The sequence below is a fragment of the Grampus griseus genome (assembly GCF_964374135.1).
Source record: "Grampus griseus genome assembly, chromosome: 1".
NCBI classification, from domain to species: Eukaryota; Metazoa; Chordata; class Mammalia; order Artiodactyla; family Delphinidae; genus Grampus; species Grampus griseus.
The window spans coordinates 95,495,050-95,519,080 of record NC_139017.1 but is presented as its reverse complement, the minus strand read 5'-3'; the positions used below and the strand labels follow the sequence as shown (position 1 = coordinate 95,519,080).

Below are 24,031 nucleotides of genomic sequence, written 5' to 3'. Positions count from 1 at the left end.
ATTCCCACCAACATTGTACAAGGGTACCCTTTTATCCACATCCTCTCCAACATTTTTTATTTGTAGGCTTTTTGATGATAGCCATTCTGACAGATAAAAGGTGATACCTCATTGTGGTTTTATTTTCATTTCTCTATTAATAGCTGTGTTGAGCATCTTTTCATATGCCTATTAGCCATCTGTATATTTTCTTTGGAAAAATGTCTATTCAGGTCTTTTGCCTATTTTTTTTATTATTTGGGTTTTTTTTAAATATACTGTGTTATATGAGCTGTTCATATATTTTGGATATTAACTGCTTATTGCTTGAATCATTTGCAAGTACTTTCTCCCATTCTGTAGGTTGTCTTTTTGTTTTGTTGATGGTTTCCTTTGATGTGAAAAAGCTTTTAAGTTTAATTAGGTCCCATTTGTTTATTTTTGCTTTTATTTCTTTTGCCTTAGGAAACAGATCCAGGAAAATATTGCTGTGATTTATGTTAGAGAGTGTTCTGCCTATGTTCTCTTTTAGTTTCAGGTCTTACATTTAGGTCTTTAAATCACTTTGAGTCCATTTTTGTACATGGTATGAAGGAATGTTCTTATCTCATTGTTTTACATGTGTCTGTCCAGTTTTCTCAGCACAACTTATTAAAGAGGCTGTCTGTTCTCCTTTGTGTATTCTTGCCTCCTTTGTCATAGATTAATTGACCATAGCTGCATGGGTTTACTTCTGGGCTCTCTATTCTGTTCCATTGATCTATGTGTCTGTTTTTATGCCAATACTATGCTGTTATGATTACTGTAGCTTTGTAGTATAGTCTGAGGTCTGGGAGGGTTATACCTCCAGCTTTGTTCTTTTTCCTCAGGATTATTTTGGCAATTCAGGGTCTTTTGTGGTTCTGTATAAATTCTAGGATTATTTGTTCTAGTTCTGTGAAAAAAATGTCATGGGTATTTTGATAGGGATTTAAATCTGTAGATTGCTTTGGGTGGTATGGCCATTTTAATAATATTAATTCTTGCAATCTAATAGCACAGGATATCTTTCCATTTCTTGGAATCATCCTCAGTTTCCATCATCAATGTTTTATAGGTTTCAGATTATAGGTCTTTAACCTCCTTGGTTTAGTTTATCCATAGGTTTTTGTTTTGTTTGTTTTGTTTTGTTTTTTTACTTTCTCTTTCTGATATTTCATCATTAGTGTATAGAAGTGCAACAGATTTCTATTTATTGATCTTGTATCTTACAACCTTGCTGAATTTATTTATTAGTTCTAATAGTTTTGGGATGGAGACTTTAGGGTTTTCTATATAGAATATCATGTCGTCTGCAAATAGAGACAGTTTTACCTCTTCCCTCCCAATTTGGATACCTTTTATTTCTTTTTCTTGTCTGATTGCTGTGGCTAGGACTTCCAATACAGTGTTAAATAGAAGTGGCAAGAGTGAGCATCCTTGTCTTATTCCTGAATTTAGCAGGAAAGCTTTCAGCTTTTCACCATTGAGTATTTTTGTTGGCTGTGGGTTTGTAATAAGTGGCCTTTATTATGTTGAGATATGTTCCCTCTATACTTATTTTGATGAGAGTTTTTATCATGAATGAATGTTGAATTTGGTCAAATGCTTTTTCTGCATCTATTTATTTCTTTTTATTTATTTATTTTTGACTGCATTTGGGTCTTTGTGGCTGTGCAAGGGCTTTCTCTAGTTGCGGCGAGCCGGGGCTACTCTTCGTTGTGGTGCGCGGGCTTCTCATTATGGTGGCTTCTCTTGTTGCACAAGGCTTCAGTAGTTGTGGCAAGCAGGCTGAGTAGTTGTGGCTTGCGGACTCTAGAGCACAGGCTCAGTAGCTGTGGCGCACGTGCTTAGTTGCTCCACGGCATGTGGGATCTTCCTGGATCAGGGCTCGAACCCGTGTTCCCTGCATTGGCAGGTGGATTCCTAACCACTGCACCACCAGGGAAGCCCTCTGCATCTATTTAGATGATCATGTGATTTTTTTTCTTTCCTTTTGTTAATGTGGTGTAACACATTGATTGATTTGCCTATGTTGAACTATCCTTGTGACCCTGGAATGAATCCAGCTTGATCATGGTATATGATCCTTTTTATGTATTATTGGATTCAGTTGGCTAATATTTTGTTGAGAATTTTTTCATCTATATTCATGAAAGATAGTGGCCTGTAATTTTCTTTTTTGTAGTGTTTTTGTCTGGTTTTGGTATGAGGGTGACAGTGGCCTAGTAGAATGAATTTGGGAGTGTTCCCTCCTTTCAGTTTTTTGGAATAGATTCAGAAGGATAGGTATAAGGTCTTATTTATATGTTTGGTAGGATTCCCCTGTGAAGCTTTCCACTCCTGGAATTTTGTTGGCTGGGAGTTTTTAAATTACAGATTCAATTTCACTTCTAGCAATCAGCCTGTTCAAATTGTCTGTTTCTTCTTGACTCAGTCTTGGCAGGCTGTATATTTCTAGAAATTTGTCCATTTCTTCTAGGCTATCCAATTTGTTGGCATATAACTATTCATAGTATTCTCTTATGAATTTTTGTATCTCTGTGATAGCATGTATTATTTCTCGTCTTTCATGTCTTATTTTGTTTGTTTGGATCCTCTCTATTTTTTCTTGACGAGCCTGACTAAAGGTTTATTAATTTTCGACAAAGTAACCTAGGTTGGAGGTTTTTCCCTTTCAGGACTGTAAATATATCATGCCACTCCCTTCTGGCCTGCAAAGTTTCTGCAGAGAAATCAGCTGATAATCTTATAGGAGTTCCCTTGTATATGACTCTCTGTTTTTGTCTTGCTGCCTTTGAATTCTCTTTATCTCTAACTTTTGCCATTTTAATTATGATATGTCTTAGTGTGAGCCTGTTTGGGTTCATCTTGTTTGGGACCCTCTGTGTTCCTGTACCTGGATATCTGTTTCCTTCTTTGGGTTTGGTAAGTTTTCAGTCATAATTTCTTCAAATACATTTTTGATCCCCTTCTCTTTTCTCCTTCTGGAACCCCTATATATTGACACATTTTATATTAGTACATAGATCTCATATGTTGCTTTTTTTTCCCATTTGTCTTTTTGTCTGCTGTTCTAATTGGATGATTTCCATTATTCTATCTTCCAGATCATGTATGCATTCTTCTGTGTCATTTAGTCTGTTATTCATTGCTTCTCAAGTGTTTTCTATCTCAGAAATTGAATTATCTCTTCTTTATTGGGTCTTCTTTATAGTTCCTTGTTAAAATGATCCCATGCTTAGATCAATTCTCTTTCTTAATTCAGTTAGCATTTTCATTACTACTAACTTTTTGAACTCACTGGTAGGCTGATTATCTCTGTTTCATTATTTATTTTTTCAGGGGCTTTCTCTTGCCCTTTCAGTTGGGAGTTCTTTACCATTTCATTTTGCTTAACTTTCTCTGTCTCTATGAATTTAGGTGAAACAGTTATTATCATGGTCTTGAAAGTGTGTTTTTATGTGAGGGCATCCCTGTGTGGACTACATGTGCCAAATATCTTTAGTGTGAGGGCTGGATTTGATGTGGACACAAGCCACGCCTTTCCTCAGGGTGTACTGGCCACTATCACCTTGATATGGGGTGTAGCTGGTCTTGTAGGAGCTGGAGCCTACACAGGGTGTGAGGTGGGATTTCTTCTCTGCTCAGTGGCAGTCACTGCCCTTTCAGGGTCAGGGTCTGCTCCCAAGTTTCTGGAGCAGGTGTCCTGACGGTCAGGCTCGAGTTGGCTCTGTTCCCTTTAAGTGTGTATTTTTCCTTCTCCCCACACTGGGGCCTTTGCCCCAGAGGTGGGGGGGGGTGCTATAATAAGTGGGGCTCATACACTTACAGAGTTCCAGTGTGCTGCCTGTGTAGGCATCCACTCAGACACAGTCCAAGGTCACATTTTTTTCCCCTGTTGTAGTTGTCCCAGATCTAGTGCAAGGTTATGGCCTGGAGTAGGCAGGGCTGAAGCATTCACTCAGCTGGCACTGGGATTCATGGCATTGTAGTTGTGGGAATTGAAGCAGCTTCACTCCTGTCAGAAATCCGGGCTGCTTCTCTGGCACTGTTTGAGTAAGTGCCAACAATGGCCACTGCCACCCTACCTGGACCACAATCCAGGGCCCCAGACTGCCTTCTGTGTCCCTGCATGGAGTCTTTTCCCAGGACCTGGCTGCCATAAATCCAGTGCCAAGCTGTGGCATGGAGTGAGTGGGGCCATGGTGTTTACTCAGCTCAGATTGGGGAGCACAAGGAGGCAATAGCCACTAGGATAGCCCTCTCTCTTCACCCTGTCTTATGGAAAGCCAGCACCCACATACTCCTCACAAGTGGAATCTGGGCTTCTCAAGCCATTCTGTCTGTCCCAGGAGTTCTCCAAACAGCCAAGGGAACTTGTCTTCTCCATATAGGACCCTAGAACTTGGACACCCAGTCTGTGGCTCTACCCACTCACTTCCCAGGGTGAGTGTCTGCCCATATGATCTCCCTTTTCCCTTATTCCCCTCCCAGGGACACAGGTTCCAACCCAATGCCTTTCTTTTCATCCTACTTGATTACATGGGAATAATTTTTGCAGCCTTGGTTGTGAAGGAGTTCTTCTGCCAGGTTCCAGTTAGTTTTCCATGAGAATTTTTCCAAATGTATATATATTTTTGATGTGTTTTGGGAAGAGGGGTGATTTCTACATCCTCTTACTCTGCCATCTTGATTCCCCATTGAAGGGAATCTTTTTCTTCTTTCTCAAAGTTGTTTTGGCTCTTTGGGGTCTTTTATGTTTCCATGCAAATTTTAGAACTAGTTCTGTGAAAAATGTCATTGGTATTTTGATAGGGATTGCATTGAATCTGTAATTTGCCTTGATAGTATGGTCATTTTAACAATTTAATTCTTCCAGTCCATGAGCACTGTATATTTTCCATTAGTTTGTATCATCTTAGATTCCTTTTATCAATGTCTTATAGTTTTCCAAGTACAGGTCTTTTACCTCCTTGGTTAGATGTATTCCTAGGTGTTTTAGTCTTTTTGATGCAGTTGTAAATGAGATTTTTTTCTTAATTTCTGTTTCCGATAGTTCATTATCAGTATATAGAAACACAACAGATTTCTGTATGTGAATTTTGTATCCTGCAACTTTACCAAATTCATTGATGAACGCTAGTCATCTTTTGATGGTGTCTTTAGGATTTTCTGTATATCATATCATGTCATCTGCAAACAGTGACAGTTTTACTTATTCCCTTCCAATTTGGATTCCTTTTATTTCTTTTTCTTGTCTGTTTGCTGTGGTTTCCAATACTTCCAATACTATGCTGAACAAAAGCAGTGAGAGTGGGCATCCTTGTCTTGTTCCTGAATTTAGCAGGAAAGCTTTTAACTTTTCACCATTGAGTATGATGTTAGCTGTGGACTTTTCATATATGGCCTTTATCATGTTGAGGTACATTCCCTCTATACACACTTTGCTGAGAGTTTTTAATCATAAATGGATGTTGAATTCTGTCAAAAGTTTTTTCTGCATCTGTGGAGATGATCATATGATTTTTATTCTTTAATTTTTTAATGCGATGTGTAGATACCACATTGATTAATCTATGAATATTGAACCATCCTTGCATCCCTAGGATGAATCCCACTTGATCATGGTATATGCTTTTTCAAGTTGAATTTGGTTTGTTAATACTTTGTTGAGGATTTTTGCATCTGTGTTCATCATCTCTGAGTTATTTAAATTTTTAATTTTAATTATGAAATATCTCAACATACAGATAATGATGTAAATTATGCTTTGAACCTAGAACTTAAATTAGACAGATATTAACAATTGGCTAGATTTTCTTCAGATCATTCTCTTTTGTTTTGAAAAGAAATAAAACACCACAGATACCACTAAAGTTTCATCTCTATCTCTTTCTCTTCCCTCACTCTCTAGAATTAACAACCATCCTGTAATCAGGATTTACTATTTCCATGTATATTTTTGTATTTTGTGTGTTTATGTGTGTTTGAGTATGTGTAAATTATGTATGATATATATTATGTAGCATATATTCAGTATATCATAGTATATACTGTATAATGTATATTATGTATTTTATGTTTTCTAATTTTATACAAATATTATCATATTAGACATAGCCATATAGACATACATGGTTATATGTGTTAGTATTATCTATATTTTAAATTTTACAGAAAAGGCATCTTATTATGCATATCTTTTGCAACTTATTTACTCAGTCATTCTGATTTATCCATTTTGCTTTATGTAGTTCATTAATCTTAAATGGTATAGAGTTTCCCATTATATAACTAGACTAGGGTTTTTCTGTTCCTCTTCTCAGCAGTTTTATTTTCTTGCTATTACAAGCAGTGTTGCAATGTATATTCTTGTATGTGTCTCCATGTTCACATAGGTAAGCATTTCTCTAGAGTGTATGTCTAGAAACGAAATTATTATGTGGTAGAATATGCACATCTTCAACTTTTAAGGTATTACCAGATTACTCTCTAGAGTAGTTGTCCTAATTTATTATATTTTTATAAATGTTTTATTTTTCTTTTTTAGGTTTTAATATAACTGCAGGGGTTGATGAAGAAACAGGATTTGTTTATGGAGGAAATCGCTTAAATTGTGGTACATGGATGGATAAAATGGGAGAAAGTGACAGAGCTAGAAACAAAGGAATCCCAGCCACTCCAAGGTAGTGTTTATTTTTAGTGCTTATATAGTTATATCATTTGTAAAACTACATACTTGTGGAATCTTCTGTTCTATTAACCATGAAATCTTCATGTTAAATCAGTCAAAATCTTCCTTCCTTTCCCCTACTTCCCCTTCCACGCACTCCTTTTCTCTCCCCTAATATACACATACGCAATCCTCTTGATATAAGTCATCAAGTAAAGCTATCTGTTCTCTTCTGGACGTTCTCATGGGTTGACTACCTGCAGGCACCTCAAAGGAAAGTTTTATGACTTATTATCCCCATAGTTAAGACATTTCTTTATAACATGAAGTGTTTTCTTTGTAAGTATTTCATTATTATTATCTTTTGTAAATATAGAAAACAACCAGTTGTCCTGTCTTTTATGAAATCCTTTCACTTTCTGAACATTTTCCCCTTAATTTTTAAATCTTTTATCCCATCATTTCTTTTTATGATTTCAAGTTCTTACTACAATATCAAGTCTGAGAAACTATTTTCTTATTCCAAATTTTATCTTCAATCAGAATTGTCAAAAAAAATTATTGAATAGTAGTTGTCATTACATGTTTTACAAATTCTTTTAAAAACCTGTTTATTTTGGTGAGTTATTAGATCTCATACTTCCCTTTCATTTTCCTTAAAAATGAGCTTTCAAATTATGATGTTTACCTTCCCTGACTTTCTTCAATTCAGTATCCCGTATTTTCTATCTTTTTCACTGGAACTCTATCTCAGTATTCTCTGACTCCTACTTCTGCCTTTTTCCAGCAGCTATCTCCTTTTACTCCATAATCTCTATTCTACTTCATAGAATTTTTTTAAAATACATTAAGTTGGTAAGCAATGGCAAAGTAATAAGAGGAATGATTTCTTTTTTCTTTTAATTGGAGTATAGTTGCTTTATACTGCTGTGTCAGTTTCTGCTGTATAGCAAAGTGAATCACAATTTCTTATATATGCAGTGCACATTCCTATAAAGTGAGGATTTTTTTATAGACAGTCATTTTTATAATGTGTTATATAATTCTTCAAAGCTGTTTTTTGAATGCCCTTTCTTAAAAAAAATATTTATTTATTTGGTTGCACCGGGTCTTAGTTGCAGCTCGCCAGCTCCTTAGTTGCGGAACGCGGGCTCCTTAGCTGTAGTATGCGAATTCTGATTCATTGCAGCATGCATGTAGGATCTAGTTCCCTGACCAGGGATTGAACCCGGGCCCCCTGCATTGGGCGTGGAGTCTTTCCACCGCACCACCAGAGAAGTCCCTGAATGCTCTTTAGATAGTGCTTAATTTACTCATTGTCACAGAGTAAAATTTATTTTTAATTTTAGAGATGGGTCTGCTGTGGAAATTGTGGGCCTGAGTAAATCTGCCGTTCGTTGGTTGCTGGAATTATCCCAAAAAAATATTTTTCCTTATCATGAAGTTACAGTAAAAAGACATGGTAAGCTGTTTCTTTTGTTTACAAAGAAACTCCAAATGTACTGTCTATATTCTTAACCTACGTAATCATCATGTGACTCAACGAACTAGTATTAGAAAACCCTTAAGATTAAGGGGAAAGACAAACCATTAATTTACTAGTATGAAAACTGTAACAAACCTGATTACTAACCATATTTTTATAGCAACTTTGAACTGAGATATGAAGAGCATCATACTTATTTTTTTTCCTCAGTATGACTGTGAACAAGTCAAGTTTTGGTGAACAATTATGAAATCTTTACATCTCTTTTTCTAGAGCAGTGCTGTCCAATAGAAATATAATTTAAGTCACATACATATTTAAAATTTTCTAGTACCTACATTTTAAAAAAGTTAAAGGAGACAGGTAAAATTAATTATGATTATATTTTTTATTAACTCAATATATACCAAATATTATTTCAACATATAATCAATATGAAATTATTCATGAACTATTTTACATTCTTTTGGGGAGTACTATGTCTTTGAAATGCAGTATATATATAAATATATATATATATAAATACAGTATATACTTCTGGCACCTCTCAATTCAAACTAGCCTCCTTTCAAGTGCTCAATAAAGATAATTTTATCAAATGTAAGAGTGATCCAAACAAAGACAAATGATCTGGGATCATTTGTTAGAGTCTAATCCTTTTTTGGTAATACAATGAAAGATAATTTTTAATTTCTGGGTAGTGTTCTTCAAAAAGCCCTGACAGTTTTAAAAAGTGGATAATTTATTGACTAAATATTACTCTTTAGCTGTAACTAAATGTATGGGTTTCTTTGAATGCCTAAAACTACCAAGTCTTTTGTAATGTTTCAGGAAAAGTTGTGAGAGTCTCATATGATGAATGGAACAGAAAAATACAAGATAACTTTGAAAAGTTATTTTATGTGTCAGAAGACCCTTCCGATGTCAATGAAAAGCATTCTAATCTGGTGCATAAACGTGGCATATACAAAGATAGTTATGGAGCTTCAAGCCCTTGGTGTGACTACCAGCTCAGGCCTAATTTTACCATAGCAATGGTTGTGGTAAGTGATTTGTTCTGTTCTTTCCAAATTTCAAAAATGTTATGATAGGGTTTATTTAGTTCTTTATTCCCATTTGTTTTCAAATTCATTGAATTGCTAAAAAGTGCATTGTTCACCAGCTAGTTTTATATGGTCTTTTCTGATGAATAAAGCATTATGCATATCACCATTAACCTATAACATTTGGTGTCAAAAAATAGAAAATAATGGATGATGACTAATGAAGTTCTTCTCAATAACACACATAGAAAATGATGATATTTGTACAGCACGCTGGCCCAAATGGATTAGGTCGCTGCCAGATCCAGCTGCTTCAGTTAGCCCCAGGCCCTACCCAGCTGTCTTGAAAGCAGAGGGCATCTGTATTTCAGCACACCTGTGCCATGACCAGTGCCTCAGCACACTAGTTGGAAACATCTGGACTAATGAACTAATATGGGTAGCTTCAATTCACATTACGTTTTCTTTGTTGTATTGCACTAATGAGTTCTGTCTAGCCAAGAATTCTAGACTCTCCTTACCTTCTCTATACCTAGTCTAAAAATACAGTAAAATAGAGAAGGTATGTGTTCTTCTATGCCCGCCTAGATGTTGCCACTTTGTCAAAAAGAGTATTAAATGTAGTATTATTAATTATAGTAGAATAAAAAATACTAAGGTACATAATGGTAGCTTTGATTCAGTGTGCATTTGATTTCATTTAACATTTAAAATTAATGCAGATTCTTAGTCACCAATGCTTTCTCTCCTTCTCTACATCACAAGTAAATTTACTCATACTATTGGAGTGCAAATCCTTCTGTATTATATTATGACCCTAAAAGCAAAAAATGAGTTCCAGATGAACTTGAAGCTATTGTAAATCTTCTAAAGAATGAATTATATGGGTTTAAATGTGTTCTGCCTTCACTGTAGCTGTGACAGCTTCATTCTGGAGCTAGTATACTTTCTTAAGTGACACAAGGAAACAATCACCTCAAACAGCTTTCCTAACCTCTAAGGCCAAGATCAGCACTTCCAAGTTGGCCTGATAGGATTAGGTCTGATTAGGCATCTGCACTTGATTTCTGACCGGCACTGTATTTTTAAAGTTTTCGTAATTTTCCAAGTTTATAGTCTATTTTCCAAAGTGGGTGGACACTAATTCTTCTGTGATCTTAAAAAGTTTGTATATTTGTTTTTAACACTCATTAGGCCCCTGAGCTCTTTACTACAGAAAAAGCATGGAAAGCTTTGGAGATTGCAGGAGAAAAATTGCTTGGTCCTCTTGGCATGAAAACTTTGGATCCAGAGTAAGTTATAAGTACTAAGAATTTTGTTCATATTATACTTAATATACAATTATATTCATATTGGCATGAAAAGTTTGGATCCAGAGTAAGTTAGAGTATAAGTATTAAGAATGTTGTGGATATTTTGTTTGTTTTTGTTTTGTTGCGGTACGCGGGCCTCTCACTGTTGTGGCCTCTGCTGTCGCGGAGCATAGGTTCCTGACGCGCAGGCTCAGCGGCCATGGCTCACGGGCCCAGCCGCTCCGCGGCATGTGGGATCTTCCCTGACCGGGGCACGAACCCGTGTCCCCTGCAGCGGCAGGCGGACTCTCAACCACTGTGCCACCAGGGAAGCCCCATGTTGTGGATATTTTATTGCACCAAGCCATAATTTTTTTTGCTTATCAATAAAATCTCTAAAATTGCATTCAAACTGAATTTTTAAAAATCCGTTTTGTATCTTCATTAACATCAGTGTTCAAAATGCCTTTGGCTTGTCCTATATTCAATAATCAGTAAAAGAATTTTAATTTTATAAACTAATATGTCATGAATATTTTCTAATGCCTGTTTTTTCTGACTGTAAAAGTCATACATGATTATCATTAACATTGGAAATATAGATGTATTGTCTCCTCAGAGACAACCTTGATTTTCTAAATTGTTGCTCGTAGTAGTTCCTTCCATATTTCTAAATGGTATGTGTTTGCACCTGTTTCTTGATTCTTTTAAATATTAGACATTATTTGCTTACTGCTTGCGATGACAGATGAGGATTTAACTCTGTCCTTACCTTGCCACAAACCCTTTCCATCCTCTCTAAGTAATTACACCACTATTTTTACTGAAACCAATAAATAATTTTGTTTTTATGATTATGTGTTTATCTCATTTTGTATTTCTTCTCTTTTTCAATTTTTTTTGTTTCTAATGACCTTTCTGTATTTCTTCTACTTTTTTGCTTTAAAGCTTGATACCCATCATCAATTTGCTTTCTCTTTCATGTATGAGAGATCCTCATTTTTGTAGTACCTTTACCTTTGTAGATTTTTCCTGACTTATTATGTACTCATTTCAGTCTTGAGATGCAAAATTTTATATGTGTGTACTTATCTGCATTCTAGAGTATTCTCAATATTTTCAGAAGTGTTAAGAACCACTGGTCAAAACTAAAACCCACAGTAAAAGCTTACTCATTGCAAGTTCTATCTATCTCACTAAAAGAAAAAAAAAGTAATAATTTAATTAAACAGAGTGTAGATAACTGTCTTGTATTAAATGTTGCAGTGTTTGTAACTTTAATTTGTAAGTATGTGTAAATTGTGTGCATTTAGTTGCTATTTATAATCTAATAATGTACCAAGTTTACTTAATTTTAAAATAACTTCATGGAGAAGTTTAAAAAACAATCTTTCCAATATATAATAATTAATAAAACCTTATCTTTAATGTTTACTAATTCAAATTATTCTGTGTATATTTTAATTGTTATAAGTATATTAGAGGCCTAGTGAAATAATTAAATTCAACCAATATTTAGTGCCTCCTTGAAGGCAAGATATCTGTATATTTTGTATTTTTTGTATTAGGCAGTAAGTGTTTCTTAATCATTCCCTAACACATTCTGAATTCAGTATATACTAATTTAAGGTTAAATGGATGATGAGCTTTAGTCTAGAGATTGGAAAACAAAATAATTTGATTAGTTCTTACCTTTGCTATTAGGAAATTTTTCTAATGCTTTCTGTGTAATGCCTGATCTTTTTTTAACCTAAATTTCAATTATTTTGCAGTGATATGGTTTATTGTGGAACTTATGACAATGCCTTAGACAACGACAACTACAGTCTTGCTAAAGGTTTCAATTATCACCAAGGACCTGTAAGAATTTAATTTTTCTTCTTTGAATTTTCAATTAAAGTTATTTTTCAAATAATTTTTGATATCCACAGCTCTTTTTTTTCCTTCACTTTTAAATTATCTTTTTCAGGAGTGGCTGTGGCCTGTTGGGTATTTTCTTCGCGCGAAATTATATTTTTCCAAATTGATGGGTCCGGAGATTACTTCAAAGACTATATTTTTGGTTAAAAATGTTCTTTCTCGACATTATGTTCATCTTGAGAGGTAAGTCGTCAGGGCATGTAATTTTCAAAATTACTGTTTAGGGGCTTCCCTGGTGGCGCAGTGGTTGAGGGTCCGCCTGCCGATGCAGGGGACGCGGGTTCGTGCCCCGGTCCGGGAGGATCCCACATGCCGCGGAGCGGCTGGGCCAGTGAGCCATGGCCGCTGGGCCTGCACATCCGGGGCCTGTGCTCCGCAATGGGGGAGGCCACAACAGTGAGAGGCCCGCGTACCACAAAAAAAAAAAAAATTAATGTTTAGTCTATTTATTAGCTAGTAAATGGCATTTCCTTAGAATTCATTTCAGTATATTCTATGTGAAATCTGAAAACTTTACTCTTTAACACAAGTTCTATGTAATTTTCACCTTCTTTTAATTATTTTAGGTTGTTATTTAATTTAAAGACTTGATATTGCATGATTTATACATGTGGTGGAATAGTCTTTGGTTTTTAAAATTTAGCTGATATTTTTGGGTATGGTTAGCACAGGATAAATACAAAAACTAAAAGTCTCAGGCTGGGCCTTTTGAGTTAACTGATTTAAAGATATATCAATAAATAATCTTCAGAAATGATTTCATTATAATTAAAATATCAGTGTTGGTGTTTTGTCACCTCCTTTGTCCTAATTATTAGCAGATAAATAGTATCAGAGTTATGTGTCTTTATAAGATGATATAACTCAGTCAAAAGGTATCTTAATTTCACAAGTTCTAGATTAAACCTAGATATATGTACATCTTATTGCTCAGAATAATTATGCATAAATATGCATAAACATCATAGTTTTATCTCCTCTATTATAAGAACATGAGGGACTTCCATCTAGCAACATGAATGTTGTCAAAATTTTTCTTTTTATTTAAAGTTTATTTTCATTAGCTTAAGTATAGTCACAGAAACCCTAATCCTGTCACACTTCTGCCTCATCTAGAGATTAAGTCTGAAGTCTGTGTGATGTGAACATTCTTATATTCCATCCTTTACTGGCCAAAGTATTTCTCAATATTTGCATTGCTTTTCTCTTTCTTCCTTTTTTTCCACGAGGAGTAAGAATATCTTGCACTGCAGAGATGATTCTTCTACTTTACCTATAATCACATACCTCCGACCTGTTCCATGACCTTGTCAAATAGTTAGCCTTTCTTGGTATTCCACTTGATGCCTCCTTCCTAAGCTACAAAGATATCTGTCAGCCTATCCTAAAATAAAGTCCCTTCATGCTGTTCCTGCCTCAAGCCTTGTTTTATCATTCTGTTCTCTTTTCAGTACATTTTCTATACAATTAACCTCATTTATTTTTCTTTTCTGACACCCAGTCAGTCATCACCACGTACAATCTGGCTTTTGTTTTGCCCTCACCACTCTGGTGAAGCCACTCAAGAAGATCCTTTCTGGTTCCCAGATCCCATGGCTTCCTTTCAGTTCTCTTCTTTGACCTGGCTATAGTATTTGACATTGTTGCTTTCCTCTTTTCATGAAAAACATTATGCTAGCCACAGCATTAGGCTTCTCTTGTTAACCTAGTAATAGTAACAACTATAATAATAGCAAATAATATTTATTGAATAGCTACTATCTTCAGATATTGTTCTAAATGCATTCATATAACATTACTCATTTCATCCAAAAAACTATATAAAATAGCTACTACTATTATTATTATCCTATTATTGTTATTCACATCTCCACTTACTAGCTATGTGGCTGTGCGAAAGTTACTTAACTTCTCTGAGCCTCAGTTTCCTCATCTTAAATGGATGTGCTGGTATTGTTTTGAGGATTAATATATTAGTACATGTAACACGGACGAGATACTAACTCAAGATATGAGCTACTGTCTCTATTTTATAAATTAAGCTTAGAAAGTTAAGTAATTTATACAAAGTCAAATGGCAAGTAATTTGGTAGAGCTCTTGCTGAACTCCAGGCAAGCTGACTTCACAGGCTGTGCTCTTAACCACTACACTATTGGCTCTATTTACTGTTTTTCTGGCTTTGCTTCCTGGCACCTAAATATGTTCATTCTCCAAAACTCTATCCTTGATCTTCCTTTCTTTTCTATCTGACTTGTCTTCTGTTATATTTCACCTAATTTCACATCTTCACTCTTCAGGTAATTTTTAACTTTCATAAACTCCACTTCTACTTTTTAGCTACTGATAAACTTGTTACCTCGGATGGCCTTCTGCCATCACTCATTTTCTCTCACACGTTTTTTCTTCCTATAGTTCCCATCTTTGTTACAGTATTACCATTATTCATGCTCTGCAAGCTTAAACACCCCAGGTACTTTTAAATTTTACTTCATTACCTCTCCAGAACATCCAGATAGTTGTCGAGACTTGATTATAGTTCTGTTCCTTCTAACAGCCCACCGTGTTCCTTTCTGTTGCCAATGCCTGATTCGTAACTCATAACCTTTTCTATGGACTAGGCAATAACCTCCATACTTCCACTCTCTTTTCTCCATTTTGGCATATTACCCCAAACAAGATCAATCTTGTGGAAATATAACTCACAATTTTAATCTTATGTTTAAAAATCTTCAGTAACTCCCCACTGGCTACAGAATGAAATCCAAATTCTTTAATTCCCACAATTTTTTCTCAAACTACCTTTCCATTTTTATTTCTTGCTGTTTCCTGTAGCTACTTTTGATAGCATAATATGCTTTAACTATGAGCTTTGGATTCAGATTGAATTTCAAATTCTGTCCTTGCTGCTTATTTTTGCATGTGACTTTGAACAAGTTACTTAACCTCTCTGAATTAAATTTCTTCATCTATAAAATGAGAATAATATCTCATTACTTGCTGTCAAGACTAAATGAAAAGATAGATCAAAAATACTTGTCACCTGTGGGGAGGTGCATGGCCAGCACTGTCCCCACTAAGTCCTCAAGGCTTGTTCTCTTGGCTACATGAGGCTGGAAATGATGGAGTTCCGTGTCACTGCTTTCTACTGCTTTACCCTAATATGTAAAACTTTTTCCTCAATAAATGATAGAATAAGTAAAAAAAAAAAAAAAAAAAAAGTCACAATTCAAGAAATGCTTTCATCTAAAGTGCATTATTACTTTTTAAATTGTCTATAGAATCTGTAGTAATGGCAATACTCTCATTCTTGATATTGATAAGTTGTATTTTCTCTTTTTTTTTCCCTGATCTGCCTGGCTAGAGGCTTATCGATTTTATTGGTCTTCTTAAAGAACCACCTTTTGATTTCATCGGTTTTCTTTTTGTATTGGTTTTCAGTTTCTATTTTATTGATTTCTACTCTACTTTTTATTATTCTCTTCTACTTACTTCAGGTTAATTTGTCTTTTTCTGTTTTTTCAAGGTGTAAGTTGAGGTCATTGATTTAAAGACCTTTCTTCTTTTCTAGTATAGGTACTTAGTGCTATAAATTTCCCAGTATGTACTAAATTAGCAATACCCCAAAATTCTGATGTGTTGTGGTTTTTTTTTTAATTCAGTTGAAACACTTTCTGTTTTCCCCTTTGGTTTCCCCTTTGACTCATGTGTTATTTAGAAAGGTGTTATTTAGTTTTCAAATATTTGGGAATTGTCCAGCGATGTTTCTGTCACTGATTTCAAAATTAACTCTATTGTGGTCAAAGAATATATCTAATATGACTTATCTTTCTAAACTTATTGATACTTATTATATGATGCAGAATATGTTCTAACTAGGTCACTAAACTCTTTGCAAGTGAAAAACTGTGCCTCCTGCTGTCGTTGGGTAGAGTGTTCTTAAAATGTTGACTAGATCAAGTTGGTTGGTAGTGTTATACAAAGTACTCACAGATTTTCTGTCTACTTGTTCTGTGAGTTACCTAGAGATGGGTATTGGCATTTTCTGCTACAATTATGGATTTGTCTATTTCTCCTTGGAGTTGTATGAGTTTCTGCTTCAGGTATTTTGAAGCCTTATTATTAGATGCATAAGTGTTTGGAATTATTATGTTCTCTTGATGAATTGACCCTTTTATCATTATGAAATGACTTTCTTTATCACTGGCAATATGCCTGTGCTCCAAAATCTTCTTTGTTTGATATTAATATAAGCACTCCAGATTTTTTTTGTGTGTGAATCTGTTTTTTTAATTGAAGTATAGTTGCTGTACAATATTATATGTTACAGGTGTACAATACAGTGAGTCACAATTTTTAAAGATTATACTCTATTTATAGTTATTATAACTCCAGATTTCTTTTGATTAGTTATGAGAATGATATATATATTTCCATCTTTTTGCTTTTAACCTTTTTGTGTCTTTATATTCAAAGTAGGTTTCTTATACATAGAGCATATAATTGGGTCTTATTTATCTATGCAGCCTGATAATCTCTTCCTTTTAATTGGGATGATTAGACCATTTACATTTAATGTGATTATTTATATGGTTAAGTATAAATCTATTTGCTTTCTGTTTATCCTGTCTGTTCTTTGTTAGCTTTTTCTTTTTTCCTGCTTCTTTTAGACTGATTATTTTATTTCCATTTTATCTCTTTTGTTGGCTGATTAGCTATTCTTATTTCAGTTTTTTGAATGTTTGCTTTAGGTGTATAGTATACATCTTTAACTTACCATAGTTTACTTTCAAGTGAAGATATAGCACTTCAAGTGTACTATAAGAACCTTAAAATAGTATAGTTCCATTTCTTCCCTTCAGACCTGTATGCTATTATTGTCATCTATTTTGCTTTTACATATATTATAATGCCCATACTACATTGTTATATTTTTCTTTCAATCAGTTATCTTTTGAGGTTATTTAAATAATACAGAAAAAAGTCTTATATAAATACATAGTTGCCAGTGTTCTTCATCTCTTTGTGAATATCCATATTTCCATCTGGTATCATTTTTTTTCTGCCTAAGGACTTCCTCTATTATATCAGGTCTGCTCATGATGAATTCTTTAAGCTCTTGTATGTCAAAAAAGTATCTGCCTTCATTTTTTGAAAGGTGTTTTTGTTGTGTATAGAATTCAATGTTGACAAGTTTTTTTCTAGTACTTTAAAGTTGTTGCACTATTTTGACAAGAAATCTGCTGTCATCCTTATATCTAATTTGCCATTAATTTCATTCAGTGTATTTTTCATTTCATACATTGTAGTTTTAATCTCTTGAAGTTTGATTTGGGTCTTTTGTATATCTTCCATGTCTCTGCCTAATATTTTGAACATATGGAATACAGTTACAGTAACTATTTTAATGTCTTTGTTTGCTAATTGATTTCTGGATTGGTTTCACTCGTGATATTCTCTTATTATGGTTAATATTATCCTGTTCTTTGCCTATTAGTGTTTTATTGGATGCTAGATGTAAATTTTACTTTCTTGGATGTTGGATTTTTTTCTGTATTTCCATAAAAATATTCTTGAACTTTAGTTTGGAATGCAGTTAAATTATTTGGAAACAGCCTGATCTTTTCAGGACTTGATTTTAACTTTTTTTGGACCTAACCAGAACAGCATTTAGTTCAGGACTAATTAGTCTACACTAATGAGTCAACACTCATCTGAGTTCTCTATCCCATTTCCCTAAAATTACAAAGTTTTCAAATCTACCTGGTGGGAATAAGCACTGTTCCTGACCCTCTCTGAATGGCAGGTACTACTTCATCTAATACTTTTGGGTGGTTCTTTCCGCATCCTTGGTTAGTTTTCTCTTGTGTATTTGCTGATGATTATGCTGCAAATACTTGAGTGGGACCCTTTACATGTCTCCAGAGTTCTCTGTTTGTACAATTATCTCATCTCTAGTACTCTGACCTGAAAATTCTAACTGTCTTGGTCTTTCTGGACTCTCAATTCCATCTCTTCAGCTCAAAGAGTCTGCCAGGATCCACCTGGGTTCCCCTCCCTTTGTCAAATCCTAGAAGCTCTCTCAAGACAGGAAGGTATAGTAATCATAGGACTCACTTCAATTTTTTTCTTATTTCTTAGGAATCATTCTTCTTTGTTGCTTAATATTCAGTGTCTTAAAAACTACTGCTTCGTATACTCTGCTGTCGCCACCACATGGACCCAGCTCACCCTGCTCTAGCTCTGATATCCCATGCTGGGGTGCCACAAGACATAGATGCCCTCTTCACCTTCCTTGGGCCTGACAACCCCATGTAGGCCACTCTTATGCATGGATGCTCTCCTTGCACCACTTGGGCTCTGGACTACCCCCACCCTTGCTGTGAACTCCTTCCTCATACCCCCTAGACTCTAACATTCTACTCAGTGCTACTCCTGCTACCCTTCTCTCCTTCCCTCCTCAACTGTAGTTACTGACCTTCTTGGTCCCACCTAATGACTTGAGGAATGAATTTTTCAGAAAGCAAGGGAAAGGGGACTTCTTTATACAAGTATGGGTATCTTCCACGTTCTTGTGTTCATATCCAATTATGAGCAGCATTTAATGGTTCTGTAAGTTTGTTTCTTAATTTTGATGCTATATTAGTTTGCTAGGAGTGCTGTAATAAAGCACCACAGACTGAGTGGCTTAAACAACAGAAATGTATTGTCTTATGGTTTTGGAAGCCAGAAATCTGAAATCAAGGCATTTGCAGGACCGTGTTCTGTCTGAAGGTACTAGGGAAGGATCTCTTTCAGCCCTCTCTCCTAGCTTCTGTCATTTCCTTGGCTTGTACAGCATAATTCCAGTCTTCTCAAGGCATTCTCCTTGTGTTCATGTTTGTGTCCAAATTTCCTTATTTTGTAAGAACACCAATCATATTGGATTAGGGGCCCACCCTGATCCACCTTAACTAGTTACATCTGCAACAACCCTATATCCAAATAAATACACATTCTGAGGTACTGAGGGTTAAGACCTCAACATATGAATTTTGAGGGGGACACAATTTAGCCCATTATAGATACTCAGGAACCCAACTTCAGTAATCTGACATGTTACTCTGAAGTAGTTTGAACACTTGAAAATGAATAAGTTTTCTATGTTTTCTATTTCTCTATGACAGTTTTTTGAAATATGGTACCTAGCTGATATTATTATTAATTATTATTCAAAATATTGCCATATTTACCTAATTGAATCATTTTTTCATTTTTATTATGAAATATTTCATATCTTCAGAAAAGTATATGTAAGTTACAAAGCATAATAATGAAACAAAAAATGAACCAAAAAAATGAAACATTACAGAATTCTGTATTTTTTTAAATTTTCATTTCATATTTAAGGGATTACATTACATCAAAATGAAAAATAAATTTGATATGCTAATAATGCTGTGTTTTGATAGTGAGATCTGGAACAAGTCATTAACCTTCATAAACTTCTCTTACCTCCTCTATAAATAGGAATAGTTATGATACCTACCTTATAGAGTTGCTGTGAGCATTAAATGAGATAATGTATATAAAGCACTTAGTATTAGAACATAATAAATGCACAATAAATACTAACTGTATTATTATTCAGGATAATGAGAAATTAGTATGGAAATTTAGATTGTTTTTAATTGGCATTCTTTTCCTAGTCATAATCCAGTGTTTCTTCATCATTTCATATTCATTTTATAATTTTGTCAAGATCAAACATAATACAGTCACATAATTACAATTTGAGTCTCATAAACTTACTCCAAAAGAAATAAAATTAGGCCTGAGAGGATGTTTGTATCTATACTTATATATTTCTTGGGATGGTAGTTTCCTCTGTTTTTAATACATAAAGGGATTCCTTTGTAATTGAAAGTCTTAAATCCAAAAGATTGAATATCAAAGAATAATTTCAATCTAAATTCTTTATACACAAGCTTTAGGATATTCTGTTTTATTTTGTAGTAAATGAGTAAATATTGTTTTCTAAAAGAGAAGACAAAATCACCCAGGTGTATTGCCTATTTTGTTAATCCAACAAGATATGTGTTTGATTATATCTCATAAAATGGCTTTTCTTTCTTTAAGATCCCCTTGGAAAGGACTTCCAGAACTGACCAACGAGAATGGCCAATACTGTCCTTTCAGCTGTGAAACACAAGCCTGGTCAATTGCTACTATTCTTGAAACTCTCTATGATTTATAGTTGACTCATGCATATGATTGCATTAAGTATGCAATCAATTTTATTGTTGAATGCAAGGTAATAATGTAACGTAAATGCTTTATCTGCACATGCTAAAGTCATTCTTAAAATCTCATTCATATAATACTGATGCCCGAGTTAGGTAAGACTGTAAAGCATTAGTTTTTCTTTTTCTTTTTTTCTTTTTTTAAATAGGATGTTTGTCTTTTGAATTCAGGAAGTATTCTTCAAATGCCTAGAAAAATCAATAATTTGAAATCCAGAGTTTGAAAACGAAAAAATCATGTAATCTTCTATTTGTACATAAGTGAAAATGAAATATGAGAATGTAATAATGAAAGAAATGAAAAAGTATCTTTAAATGGTGGTATATATTTTCTTCAGTAACAATATATACCAAATAGGCTGTGGTTAATTAATACTTTTACTATGGTATTTCTAGCACCTTCCACACTGCATTCAATAGATACTAAATGAATGCTGAATCATAGAAGTGTCCACCTGCAATATACGTTCATAACTGGAGCACAGATGTTTATAATGTGCTTTTATTTTTTTCACTGATATATTAACATGTTTTTAATATAATGAATTTCAACAGTATATTTAACATAATTTACTTGTGCTAATGATGCATAGGATATATGAAAAAACCACAAAGCATTAGGAATTTATTTTCTAAAAACAGTTTTATAAAATTAGTCTTGAGTGCCAGCGTCCTACTATGAGATGGTTTACCTTTTCGTAACGCAAATTGTTGGCCATGTTTATGAGAACTTTAAAGACAAAAAATACTATATTAGTTTTCTAAAACTTAATAACTATTTTTAGTTTGTGTGTAAAAGTGTATTATACTGGTTTCCTAGTAACCAAAATGTGTTGACAAGTTTAACATTGAGAACAATCTTAACATAATATAAATAGAGATATGAATTCAGTAGTTATCTTGAGTTCAGTATAATCATTTGAAAAGCTTTTCATGTTATTTTAACATACCTTAAATCTGGAAAAGTCATAAAGGAAAAAGGCTTTTAACATTTATATGATTTGACATTTTTTAATAGTACTTATTTTCTAGATGAATTTTGTTTTTACTGTCTGTTTTTGTCTCAAGAAGGCTCTTAAATTAGATCATTATACTTACAGTTGAAAGGAAATAGTTGCAAAAATCCATTTCATTTTTCAATTGTGTATTTATAGTTAAAATAATGGTGCAATAACACTTCTCAGCTAGAGGTCACATATCCAACCACCTTAACTCTGAAGAAGGAGTAAAAATAAAGAAGAAAAACAAGTAAGCTAAAACTTCTGAGTAGTAAAAATGTAAAAATGCTTCAGATACCAAATACCCATTCTCGACCCTCCTTTAGTTTTAACTAGCTTCGTTCCTGGTTTCCCAACCTAAAGCAGATTAAATCCTACAGATTTAACGACCATTGTGATAGTAATCTGACCACTGTCTATAAACACATTGATTTCCAAGTTTCCCTTCCTTCTTTATTGCTCAGTGTATAACCTTCTCTAACCTGTGCAGTTAAAAAGAATGACCTTCCTTGAGAGGCAGAACCATTAGTCATCAAAGATTCACATAGTTCTATTGTTCTAATTTAACTCCTATATTAAAAGTGGTAAGAAAAGTAACCAAAAACCAACATTAAATATGTTAAATATAAAAGCAAGAAGCAATGGCTGGCTGATGATTAAATGTGATAAATAAATAAGTAAATGAATATATTAACTCTAATAAATAAATAATTGTCAAACAAGTTGACAATTTTAAATACATAACCATATTGGGTTATCTATGGTAGGGCAAATATCCACCTCAGTAAATTTTTAGGATATTGTGTTGCAGTAGAAAATTAAGTGATTCATATTCCTTACTAGGAATATTAATGAAAGAACATTGTTATAATCTGCATGGCCTATTTTAAAGTTTAAGAGGCATGTTACACATTACTTCATCAAAGGTTGTTAAAATAATAGTTTTAGACTTTAGAGGGATAAATGTTGACTAAAAAACATTTAAATAGAATACTTCATTCCTGAGTGATGTACCATTATACTACATATTGAAAATGGTTCTGTGCCTTGGTTCTTAATTAATTCAAATCATTCTTACTTTTTAACTTGAGAAGTTTGCCAGTTTAACCAGTATGCTGTGATAATTTAATACATTTCAAAGATAATTGAGGAAACATGAGACCTGTCATCCTGTCTATGAGCATTATAACCTATGTGAACTGCAATGCATTTCTGATATGTCTTCAACTGCTCTATCTAGTAGGCAAATGTCATTTTTATGTCTGTGTGCCAAGAAAATAAAAATCTTTTCTAAAGGACTGTATTTTGCATTTATTCCATTATTTACCAGTTAACTAATTTGTTGATGCTGACTACTACCATTTATTCAGGGCTTGCTTATTTTGGGTGCTTTATCTTTTTGCAGGATGTGTGGGGACAAAGAGAGGAAGAAGAATTTTAGGCTGTTCGGTAATTTATTTAATTAGCTATGTTGAAATTAGAAGCAAAGTTAACTTTTGATGTACAAACTGATCTGTTAGCAGCTATACACTCCCCAGGTATTTCTTGAAATCTTTCACGCTACTGTGAATTTTTTGTTTACCTTTCTTTCATGAGTATGAGTGAATTTGTCAAACTTGCCAAACTTATTTATATAGATCCTCAATGTGCCAAAATAATAAACTCAAGTAAGTTGCTCAGTTTTGGGGTTTTTTTCCATTTGTATGAGATTTGAATTATTAAGTAATACTGATACTTTGTCATTTTGACACAATTTTTTCCTAATATATATTTCTTAATATATCTGGTATTGGTTGGAGGTTTTTTGTTTAACTTACAAAAGCTTTTCATTTTCCTTTGATCAAATTTTTTAGTGTTTATCTTTGTGAACTCTTCTATCTCTTCAAAATTTAATTGACATTTTAATTGTCCAATAATTTAATAAACTTTTGTTTCTGTGTTATATTCTGGTTTTATATTTATCTATTTACAGCAGCATACAGTATGAGTTGAGACATTACTTAGCTTTTTTTTCAAAATTGTTATATCCAAACTCATGAACTGAATTTGATTTGTAGTGATTCCTTTTTTAAATTATTGAATTTTATGTAATAATAGGGTGTACTTCTGGGATGTACCGTTGAAGTTATCTGTGCCTGTTCAGTCATTTAACTATTATAATTTTTGTTTTAATATTTGTTAGAGCTTTTCCTCACTGTCTTTCTCTCACTAATCCCCTACTCCTTTTTTAGAATCTTGTTTTATATACCTACCTATTTGTTCTTCTCAAGTACTTTTCCATGTCCAAAGAGTGTTCTCTTACCATTTTTACTAAACTTATACTTAACACTGTAAGGTAA

General features: G+C 33.8%; 1 protein-coding gene across 6 annotated transcripts in view; it reads left to right on the top strand.

The window, feature by feature from the left end:
• AGL (amylo-alpha-1,6-glucosidase and 4-alpha-glucanotransferase) overlaps positions 1 to 23,384 on the top strand; it is a gene marked incomplete at its 3' end in the record, with an annotated part of 79,573 nt that extends 56,189 nt beyond the window's left edge. For 4 of the 6 annotated variants that reach the window (XM_082679992.1, XM_082679993.1, XM_082679994.1 and 1 more), the window contains exons 28-34: positions 6,551 to 6,686; positions 8,023 to 8,135; positions 8,991 to 9,202; positions 10,397 to 10,494; positions 12,267 to 12,354; positions 12,464 to 12,597; positions 20,531 to 23,384. In XM_082679992.1, coding sequence (XP_082536118.1) covers positions 6,551 to 6,686; positions 8,023 to 8,135; positions 8,991 to 9,202; positions 10,397 to 10,494; positions 12,267 to 12,354; positions 12,464 to 12,597; positions 20,531 to 20,648 — 899 coding nt within the window. Of the gene's footprint in view, positions 1 to 6,550; positions 6,691 to 8,022; positions 8,136 to 8,990; positions 9,203 to 10,396; positions 10,495 to 12,266; positions 12,355 to 12,463; positions 12,598 to 20,530 lie in introns of those variants that run through there. The other 2 variants (XM_082679991.1, XM_082679996.1) reach the window with 2 other exon arrangements.
• Between the last annotated feature and the right edge of the window lie 647 nt (positions 23,385 to 24,031).